The following is an 11,213-nucleotide window of genomic DNA, read 5'->3' on the forward strand; positions in this document are numbered from 1 at the left end:
CTTTCCTCCCTGCCTGTACATACTACTCGTAACCCCCACCCTTACCCCCCAGGCACCACAGGAAACATCACGTGACTTTCCTCTCTTGGGGAAATGGTGAGGTGCAGAGGCAAGGAAGTCGACCTTGTGACCACAAAGTCGTGGACAGAAATCTCAGATAGGGCTCTGCTGTCGGATTCCTATGGGCAAGGCAGTTGACTTGGCTTGCCTCTGTAAATATCGAGCTGCATAAAAGCATAGTGTGTAAAAAGAAAATGCCATGAATGAGACTGTCTGCTGAGCAAATAAGCATTCTAATCTGTCCTCTTCCTCCCACTTTGAAATGAAAAGGTTTTGCTGGCCGGCCTCCTCTCTTTCGATAACCTGAAGGAAGGCACCCTGCAATTGCTTGTAATTGCTGGTGCACCAAGCCTTTTGTGAAACCTGTGATTTGAGATGAGTCAAACCCGTGCTTTTTGGAACTCACAGGGGCCGCAGAGAGCTTGATGGAGCTTATCGGAAAATACCTGCTGCCTGTGTGAATTCCTCGGCTGTTCTCCATCCCAGCTGCATGCTGGAGCTTGTTTGTGGACCACACCGCAGGCCCAGTGATGATGACCTGCCCGATAGCTGTCTCCAGGAGAGAATTCCTTACTTTATCATAATGACAGAGCTGCTGCTGGGCATTTCACTACAAGAAAAAACAGACAAGAGGCGAAGTCGAGACTGGCTAAGATGCTGTGGTTTTGTGCCCCAACAGCCAGACAGACAGGGACTTGGCACACAATATCAGGAATCAGCTGGATGTTGTCAGTACAGTATTCCTTCGCAGTGCAAGGTACAGACACAATAGAAGAAAACACCGCTATCTTACAGAGTTTTGGGCAGAAGCTTTATCCACAGGCCCATTGAACTGGCTTTCAAATCTACGTGGCAAAACCAGAATCCTGCTTCTCCCTGCTTTGGAGGGCTTGTCAGGAGAACAGAAATAAGAGAGTGGATATGAAGCCCTACAAGTTTTTAGCCAGTTTTTGACCATTTATGGCTTTTTTTTTTAACAAATGCAGCATGATGTGATAAGTAACACTCAAGTGTGAGATTGGACCAGGGGTCTTTTTCATGGTCCTTTCTTCGATCAGCCATGTTGGTGTGGTCAGATGGTAATATAGGTCAGACTCATAACCAAATCTCATTAGCAAACCACTTGAATCATGGCATAATGAATACAATAAACAAAAGCTGAGCCACATTTCAAAAATGCGTGTTATTTTACATAGCAAAAAAGAAAAAGATGAACGCTAGTGCTTCCACTTACACCAAAAAATCTGACATAGAGATAGAGCCTCATGCAAATGAACTGAATTTACAGGGCTTGGGGCGATTCTGTTAAAACCTTGCAGACGCATCCAGGAACGTATCTGTACAGATGACTAAAATTAATCAAAAAATCTACATCAAATATCATACCACTCATTCTGGAAACCCAGAGATTATTCTTGTCGAGGGGAAGGAATGTAAGTGACTACTTTCAGGCAAGAAAAGGAATGACAAAACAAACAAATGAATAAACCAGTGTTTGCAACCTTCGATCTGAACAATGGATGTGAAATTCACCCTGTCTTGTTTTGCTGTAATAGCTGAGGAGCTGGAGAGGAGTAAATGTTAAACTCTGTTATACCTGGGCTGCTGTTAAGCTCCAGGGAGAGAAGGAAGGGGGGTGGTTTGTGGGATGTATCTGAGACGTGCCTGAGCTTTTCTGCTATGTGTGGATTCAAACAGAAGGGAAATTGAGACACAGTGTGGAATCTGTGATAAACAGTGAGAGGCTTGAAAAGGCAAACTGGCAGAACACAGAATCTTATTTCCTGCCATGCTCAGAGGAAAGGGGCTGAGGTTTTCTTAAAACTGAAAAGGGCCCTTTCTCTTAAAAAGCTGGAACTGTTCATACCAGTTGCACCCCCTCCAAACCAATTTCAGAGCATTTTAAAAAATACCAAAAATAACATGATCCTTTTTTTTTCCATTTATCAGTCAAAAAGCAATTTCACTTTTGACAAAAAGGTGCAATTTTCTGATCATATTTCAATGCAGTGGAGGTTCCCCAGCAAAGGTGTATTGTGGCATTTTTCTAGAAGACAAATCTGAGAAAGGGGAGTTATTTAATACTCTATGTTATGTTTCACTCAATTTCAGGAAATCAATGTGTTGTGCTGTAACACTATATCTTGGAGGATTAGGGATTACATAACCATTGATAAAGTTTCAACTGGTAGCATTTATCTGGACCAAAACAAATCTGTACTCATATTCTGTACAATACATAGATCTTTATTCACATCTTTGAATAGCTACATCTTGTAAAAACACAAGAGACAATATTTATAAAAAGTAACATAAAGTGCCCACTGAAAGTTTTACTTTTGCGTAGTCAACATCAGAACAATTACTTCTTATGACAATTGTACTATATACTGTACAATGACAATACCAGACAAAGCTTTTTTTATTAAAAAAAGATAATAAAAGAAAAAATAAAAGATTTTCACCAGACATTCTCTCACTAAAAAAAACTTCAATGAACTAAAACTCATGACGAATTTTGAAACTAACGCAGAATGATGACCTCATTAAAAACAAAACAACAAAAATAATCTCAGCAGTGACAGAATGAAAAACAGTGGGGCATGTCCTGGTTGGGTGTTTGTGTGATTCTGACCCAAAAAATTAAAATCCCCGCATTTCAACCCAAATGACCTTACAGCCATTTAGCTAACAAAAATTCTTTTTGTAAGAACATCTCCGCTCTTTCACATTTAGCACTCACACTCTCCCTGACACATGCAGACACAGACACAGACACAGACACATACAGACACACACACGCACACACACACACACACACACACATGTATGCGCGTGTGCATACAGAAAAATGTTAAAGGCAATCAACCAGATAAAATGAGAACCATTATCCAGGGAGGGTGATGCTGAAAATGCCCTCTCTCAGCGGCAGGGCTAGCTTAGCGCCTGCTCTTTCCTCTGGCAGCCCATTTAAAGGACACACAAGGAACCCTGGGAATTGGCCTGGCTCTCTCTGACTGACAGCTGTGCCTCTGACACGGTGCGAGGCCTGGCCCTCCTGCAGTCACAGGCCCAGCTGAGTGTGGCTAAGTTGCTTTCCCCTGGAATATGCGTTCGATAATGAGATCACTCACGCATAGGAAGTGCTTTCACGCTGCCCGAAGAATGCCTGATATGTCCGCTCCCTCATGGACATGCACACAGTGCTTAAGCCCCAGAGCAGCCATGACATCTTCTGGGATTTGACAATTACGGTCCAGTTTTTTTTAAACACAAGCCATGTTTGTGCAGACAGTCCTAGTGTGAAATATAGGTTTTTTTTAAGTGTGAGATTCATTCTCAGAGAAAACATCGGCTAATACTTGTGCCCAATATGACACTGATACTCTGCCTCCATCTCTTGTACCCTCAAGCAAGGTGTGTCAATAATTGATCGTTTTATTATTTTATATTTAAATCAGTTTTGAGCCAACCTACAGCCCAACTACTAATGGGGCCCAACCACATTGGCTGTCCTAGAATAAATACATGACTTCACAAAACATTACAATCTGGCTACAGACAGGCGGTTTGTGTAAACAGCTGGAACTCATGCCCCTTTCCTGGAGCTGGGGTGGTGTGACAATGCATGTGGAGATGCCTCACATTTCCTGAGGGATCTCAGCAATGCAGAGCCTTTCACAGCATGGATGACTGGACTAAGTGGAAACTTGTGTGTCTTGGAGCCTGGGGTCTCGCTCTTATGCCCCACCCACTGACAGAAACAGTGAGGGGATGGTATCTGATGTCCAGAATTACTGGTGATTGGAACATCCCATCCAGATGGCTTAAATAAATGTCCTTTCCTATTATCGATAAAGAGGCACTAATAATGAGGTCTGGATGGACATGACTGCTCTTTATGGTGGGGGTTGGAGGGCAGGAATGGAGAGGGTAGTAGAGCGGATGAGGCCCCTTCCAACACCCAACCCCCTTCCTGGTCCCACCCGACCCCTTTTGGTTTTGAACTCCTTGAGGTCTGGCCAAAGCTGACAACCCAAGACAAACCTGGAGAAGCAGAACCCTATGAAGCAAATCTCATGAAAGCAGACTTCTCTTTGATAACAGCTGCCAGCACAACTAAACCCAGAATGACACCAGCCCTTATAAAAATTAAGAGGGTTCCTGCTAAAAAGTGAAAAAAAGCTAATTAAGCAAAAAGAATATATATAAATAAAATGTTCAGTTCCCAAATAAAAGCAGATGCAAACACTTTTTGTGAGGCAAGAGACATCTGGTTGATGCACACTGGCTGTACTCCCAAGCCCCTACAGTGTAAACCTGATGGAGTGTGCCGCGTTAGCAGATGCATCCTGGAGACACCCTTTCTTCTCACTTCTGCTCTATCCCTCCTGAAAAGGGCTTGCTTTCCATTTTGTAGTGCGCCACTTTTATTGATCCACTCCGCCCCTCTCACTGTCCCATCTGATACTGTGGCAGTGAAACCTTGTGCACTAGCTTGCTGCACACCTGCAGAACACCTGCATCTCCTCTAACTGCTCATCATCGGCTCACCGGCTGAGGCTGACAGTGGTCATGCCACATCTCCTTGTAATGACCAGATCCTACATTTGAAAGTGAAAGGGGGGTGAATGAAAGGTCTAGGAAATCAACAAAGGAGCTTGCTGGTTAACAACTGGAGAGTGGAACAGGAGAGCATGGCGCAATGCTTGAAGTGATGGGTACAGTCCATTGCCAAAATGTTTCCCTGTGAGGGTGCTCTGAGAGAATGGTGTTCTGCTCCGGTGATCAAAAAAAAAACACTCAGCAGAGTGGCAGGCGTTACGCCTTCTGTACCCTGGGACTGCAAAGCTGCGAAACAGCCATCTGTGGTGTGTGCACGGTCATGGGTCCAAAATCTATGGACCGAGTCAACACTGGACAGCAGGGAAAAAAACACCACCGCCCCTCTGGTTGGACAATAGTGTTTATGGGCCAACACAGGCAGTAGAGTGACTATAAATTAAACCCCTTCTAAAAAATGTGCATTCTGTTTTTGTCCCCTGAGGACCTATAATGCCTCTGTCTAGATTTCTTTTCTTTTGGCAAAAGCTAATTTTAAACAAAATGGCCATAATTATATTAGATTAGTTTTTAATGTTTAAAATCATATTTTCTTAAATAGTTTGTATGGAGAATCTCCGGAGAGCTGTGGTCTAACTGCCAGAAAGGAAATGTTTAACAAAAAGTTTCTAAGATAAAGTGAACTGCCAGGTTGTATTTTAGAGGGAGAGGTACATATGACGAATCCTTTAACCAGATGACAGAATCCTGGTACATGACACATCACATTTGTGGTATTCCGTGTAAGCATGAGAGGAACTGAAGTCCTACATGAAATGAAAACAGAAACTCACTGCAAATAATTGGGGCCGAAAGGAGAGGAGAACTGGAATGTTGCAATATTAGGAAGGTTAGTTGAGCACAATTATACTACCAAAAAATAACTACAGTAGTTCACTGGATTTCACAAGATTAACACTTCCTACAGATATTTATATCTGAATTAAGGCGGGAAATACAATCCTAATATTCAGTCAATATGTCATCTTTCAACAGTTTTGTTTGGTTGATAATTTACAACACCTTTCATTAAAACAAACAAAAAATAAATAATTGTGCATAATGACTGTGATATCATCGTACACATCAATAGCTACTCTATCAACACATTCTAAATAATTTCTTTACTAACCTGCAGATTAAGGCTTCTTTGTCTTTGTACAACTCCCTCCCTCGTCTCGCAGTAAGGCTTTAACTAAAGAATGCGTCCAACGCCCACCTATACAATACAATAAGGCTACTGTTAATTTAAGAGTTGCTTTGTTCTGGTAAAGTACAATCAAACTTTTTGTAACAATCCGCTGTATTCATGACAGCTCGAACAAAATTACACTGAAGATCCGTTGTTGCGTGTAAATCTGCATATTACAACTTAAATAGTGTATCACAGAAGACTGCTACATCAAGTGACAGATGCTTGCAATACGTTTATCGTTTTTAAGGCTTAATTAGATGCAAAGCATGGCGTTTCCTACACGAAAAAGCCTAACAATTTCAACGTGATAAGTTTTAAATATGAAAAGTCGACAGTAAGTTTCTTATTTTCATAGGAGGTAGATCATTAAGTTGTTTCAGCAGATCTAACACAGTGAGCGTGAAGCTCCATAACTTATCACAGGTGTCTAAGAGACGACTTTTTTGGGTGGGAAAAAAGCGTTCTCTCGGCCGACGGGAGACACGAAACGAGATGTTTATAATTGGCTGTATTTGCCCTTACAGTGTAGTATGTGTTTATACAGCCTGTCAATTCTGTTTTGCAAAATCCCAGCGTGTTCGTCGGAAAGAAAGCCCAATTCAGGAGCCAAAGGTTCACTATCCCGATAGAGCTCCAGCAGCCGCGTCCGTGTGTCTCTCAGCCGGTGCAGCTCTATCACGCGCTGCGCTGTCCTCTTCCTGAAAATGCACACAGAGCCCATGAGCGTGCTGTGGTACTTCTCCCACATATGGAGCACCCTATACCCGTGAACCAACCCGGCTTCGTTGTCAATGAAAACCAGGTCGCCGCTGGGCGTTTTGTGCAGGTTGCTGGTATCTCTCTCCATCACCCGCGAGTCCCACTGGAGGCTGAAAAGATTGCTAACGAGCCTGTCGAAGTTAGCCGTCAGGTAGTCGAATAAAATAAGGTCGGACCACTGCATCAGCTCCAGCAGCTCCCCCATTGTCTTGTTCTCCAGTTCCTCCTTCAAAGGGTGCAGCCCTTTGCCCTCTTGTCGGAGAGGGGCCGGAGTGACAACTCCGGTCAAGTTGGCGACCCATTCGGTGAGAGACACGATCGCTTTACCCGTCCACTGCAAGCTCGCGATGCTACCCTTCACTGACGCCCATTGTTCGCTGTCTGGGTTCAACTGCGAGAGGGCGAGAGGCGGCAGGTTCGGAATACCGAGTAAACTGGCCAGGTAATATGTCAGCGTCTCCCCTTGCACCTGGTCCGCGTTTATCCCATACCGTACGCAAGCTTTGGTTCCGTCGGAGAAAGTGGCTAATCGATTAGAGATCCTGCCACAACCCGGTTCCAGGGAGACAATGGGATAGCCTCTGACTCTTTCTCTCCAAATCTGAGTATGTTCCTCGGTGAAGCCCGCTGGCAACCAAGTCTCCAGTTGTTCGCTCCAAAAAATCCCATCCTCAACCAGCTGGTTCATCTTGATCGGAACCTCTCCTACAGTCCCCCTGTTGTTTACGTTCAGATTTGAATTCCTTTTGTTTCCGAAATTGTCAGACTGGTCGGTCGACCCACTGAGGTTGTGAACATCGACACCGTTCTCAAAGTACAGTCTTTGTGCCGATGGCACAGCAAGTAGAGCCCGGAAAGTTTTGGGAGGGAGGTCCGGAGAGGGACCCGGGTGAGGAGACGCTGCCCCGGGGATGTGAAAATCCATCCTGTGCCTCTCCAACCTGCTTTCCAGCCCGGTTAAAATGTAGAATACACATGCACAAGTGCACAGAAAGAGCAGGGCGAGTAAGTTAGCAAGAATAACCTTCATGATTATCGCTGACAGCTGGCCTTCCCCTTCGTTCCGCTGTGAAGATTCGCAAAGCTCCAAAGCAGTTGGGTTTAATAATGAACGCCGTACATTAGAATATTCCAATTTCCCTCTTAATAAGACCGTGTCTATTGCTGCATGCGGTGCCACTCGAACTGATCGCAATCCACGGGAAGACACTCTTTCGAAATCCAAGGGATTTGTTTAGTAAAACAACTCGCATTTTTTCTTCGAATTTTTGAAGACAGCAGTATTTCTTAACACTCAGATGTTCTCCATAGATATATACTTTGTTTTGCATTAGTTTTGTCCGTCCTCTCCGTCCCCGCGGAGTATTGTGCTCCCGCTGGCTGTCTGCGTCTCCATCTCTCTGCTCGCTGGTTACTTTGGGATTACCGTTGCTTCAGCTCAGAGACACCAGGCGCTGCAACACGTGACTAGATCGGCTTGTTGGTAGGCGTACCGTGGGAAGCAGCGGGTCCCATAGGCTGCGTTTCTTAAAAGAGCAACCGCAAAAGCGGCGTAAACGGGCAAGGTAGATGAGGGAGGGTAACGGATACAAAACTAACAAAGTTAGTGCTACTTAAAAAGCCAGTGGCTCCCCGAGAGTAATCAACTGCGAGAGAACACGATACCCTGTAAAAATTCAAACAAAAATATATGTAAATAAAAGTTTAAATACACGTCTGAATACAAAATGATACTACCATTATGGTTTGTCGTGGCCTTTTATTATTTTATCATTATTATTGTTGCTATAAACTACGATATATTAAAAAGTAACGCCCTCCTAAAAAGTTATCAGCTAGGGTGACACAACATTGTTTTAGCCTATATGAACAGAAAACAAAGCTTGCAAATAGCGGTAAAATAAATAAATAATAACATTGCAAAATGTTTTTACACACTTTTTTCATTTCAACAAATGAAGCAAATTTTCCAGCTGTATCGCATTCACAAGGGCATCAGAAGAAAATCAGTTGCATCTTACGACAACTCACAAACAATTAGTAAATTATTTGACCAGAATAAGAGCACAGCTATTCCAAATACTAACCTGATAGCTCTGAAAATTCAGTCTTTGTTTTTGTTGACAGTATGTGCTCTTATTTACGGCACCGGCATACGTAGGCTACCCGTGAAGGGGCGTCTTAATGAGAGTATACATAGTAGCACAGCAACAGCCGGAATCTCCTGTTACCAACAGGAACTTCCCAAGCAGCCTAGAGGACAGAAGGAACACAGGAGCAAAATATCGGACATCAGTGGTGACAGTACAACGACCTCTCAATGGTTCTATAATCCAATAAAATGTCACCCATAAAACACAATTTTCAGGCAAACAGATTTAATATTTAATATTTAGTCCAGGATGGCAATAAAGTGCATAGTAAATTCATGACAAAGAGAGACAAGTTCACTCATCGTAATGTAATTTTCGTATAGATTTGGAGTAATATTAAATGGAAGTCGCCTCATTTCATTGATAATTGTATTTTACAGGAAAATAGCAAAAACAAACAACAACCCTAACGCATCACGAAAACAGTTTCGCGTATGATCTTTGACTGATGCATCCCAGATTATCCTGGTGAGATATATTGAGCGGAACCTTACTCAATCAGTCACTCAAAATCACTCAGTTCACATAAGAACAATAATAGTAGCCTACGTCAAAACATCGTATGTGCAAATATACACAATAAATACAATTGTATAAAGCTTTCAGAATGATTGACAAAAACCTTGTAATAACTTCGGAAGATAGAAAAAAGCACATTATTAGTCACAAGCTTCCCTAACAGGACCCGTGATAGCGTAAAATGACGTACACGGTTTCTTCGAACTCTTTCTTGTTCCATTTTACAGTCCCCCGTGTCAATGACGAAGCTAATTGCCTCCGTAATTAGCCATCAATTACACAAAAATGAAAAGGACACCAGAGAGCAGAAATGCTGAAACTATATATTGCCCAGTACCGAAATGCTTTTTAATTCAATTCTTGTTTTCATAGTCAGCCAGCTCTGAATTACAGTTCTTAATCAAATTAATTGGGTCATTTTTACAGTAACGTGCTGGCATACCAAATCGCTTCAGTCCAAGACACACACAGTCCCAGACTGCATACTCAATTACCGGGACAAAAGTATCGGCACTCCAGGCGCACACAGATCACTTAGTGCCTCTGCGCTCCTGCATCGTCGTAGGATTTAATTTGCCAGTGTTCGCTCTACACCACACCATGCAGGAGAAAATGACTGCGCGCAATTAGACAGGATGCCGTTACGAGTCTTAAATGCCGCACGCGGGGAGGAGGAAGGTTAATGAATGCCACCGCGGATGTCCAGCTCAACAGGTTAAATTGGCCGTGGAGTCATTACTTCTAAAGTCCTTGGCGTGCAGGTTTCAGTCTGTTGGACAGCCGTCTGGTGGGTGGGGGCACTGGGCTCACCAAAGGGTTTGTGTGTTCTGATGTCTATGTTGTAGTCTTGAGAAACCCCATGCCCAGCTGTATTAAAATGCATTAAAATCAAAACCACGCAAGTAGCCTGGGATAAGGGGATATGCAAAGCAGATTAATAGAGTAATGTCCTGTATAGTGGTAGGTCAGGCCTGCAGAGTCAAGCCTACTGGCTGTGCAGATGTCAGGCCTGTATCCATTACCATCTGGGGTCTATATTGGGGTCTCTGCTGTTGGGGCGATCAGACCACATTCCTCACCCATATTCTTCAGGAACTTTGCACCCCAGACAGTCACGCCCAGAGCAGTTCTGTTGGGCCATTAAGCCCATTGAGTTTTTATTTATCACTTGAGTTGTCCCAGCCTGTCGGCCGAGTGGCAGTGACATCCGAGTGACCAGCTTTCTGTCTGGCTGGACTGCAGCTGTGCGGCTGTCTGAGCCTGAGGAATCAAATGAAATGCCTTGGAGCTTTGGCATGAAACATGCTCGGCCCCCGCTTCATCCTAAAGGTTAGCGCATTCAAAAATCATAATTCACCACCATTTATGTTTCCCGGGACTCTTGTTAAAGCTGAATAATGGATGTGAAGACCTACCATTAACGTTGAAAGCAGCAATCATTTCACTTCAGCTGACAATTACTCACGCTGGAGCAACATGGCGGTGGGGTGTGTGAGTGCGCGTGGGTGGGTGGGGGGGGGGGGGGGGGGGGGGGGGGGGGTGTGGTTGTGTGTGCTTTCCTCTGGGATTGAATCACTCATTTCAGTTCCTTTGCAGGTGATTGGACATGGGTTCAAGCATTTTGTGCCTATTTTCAGTTTGTGCGTATTCATGTGTGTGTGTAAAAGAGAGAGGGGGAGAGAGGAGGGGAGGTATGAATCTATGAATGTGTGTATATGCGTGTGCATCAGTGTGAGTGAGACGGAGTGTAGGGGAGAGAGACTGTGTGAGTGTATGTTTGTGTGTGTCAGAGAGAGAAAGAGACAGAGAGACACAGAGAAGAAAGTGAGAATATGTGTGTGCATGTGTGCGTGTGTGTGTGTGTGTGTGTGTGTGTGTGTGTGTGTGTTGATAAGGGGTGGGGGGTCTGTTGTGTACTTGAGAAA

The 11,213-nt window shown here is 43.8% G+C and overlaps 1 protein-coding gene across 1 annotated transcript; it reads right to left on the reverse strand.

Annotated features, from left to right (window-relative positions):
* Positions 1–2,659: 2,659 nt before the first annotated feature.
* On the reverse strand, positions 2,660–7,827 carry fjx1 (four-jointed box kinase 1). Its single transcript, XM_036534498.1, has one exon. It carries the CDS (start codon positions 7,644–7,646, stop codon positions 6,354–6,356), a length of 1,293 nt encoding a protein of 430 aa, XP_036390391.1. The 5' UTR covers positions 7,647–7,827; the 3' UTR covers positions 2,660–6,353.
* Positions 7,828–11,213: the final 3,386 nt, after the last annotated feature.

The sequence above is a fragment of the Megalops cyprinoides genome, chromosome 8 (genome assembly GCF_013368585.1).
Source record: "Megalops cyprinoides isolate fMegCyp1 chromosome 8, fMegCyp1.pri, whole genome shotgun sequence".
In the NCBI taxonomy this organism is placed as follows: Eukaryota; Metazoa; Chordata; class Actinopteri; order Elopiformes; family Megalopidae; genus Megalops; species Megalops cyprinoides.

Excerpts from the sequence above, each read along its gene's own strand:
- fjx1 (XM_036534498.1), bottom strand. The coding sequence starts at position 7,646 with ATGAAGGTTATTCTTGCTAACTTACTCGCCCTGCTCTTTCTGTGCACT.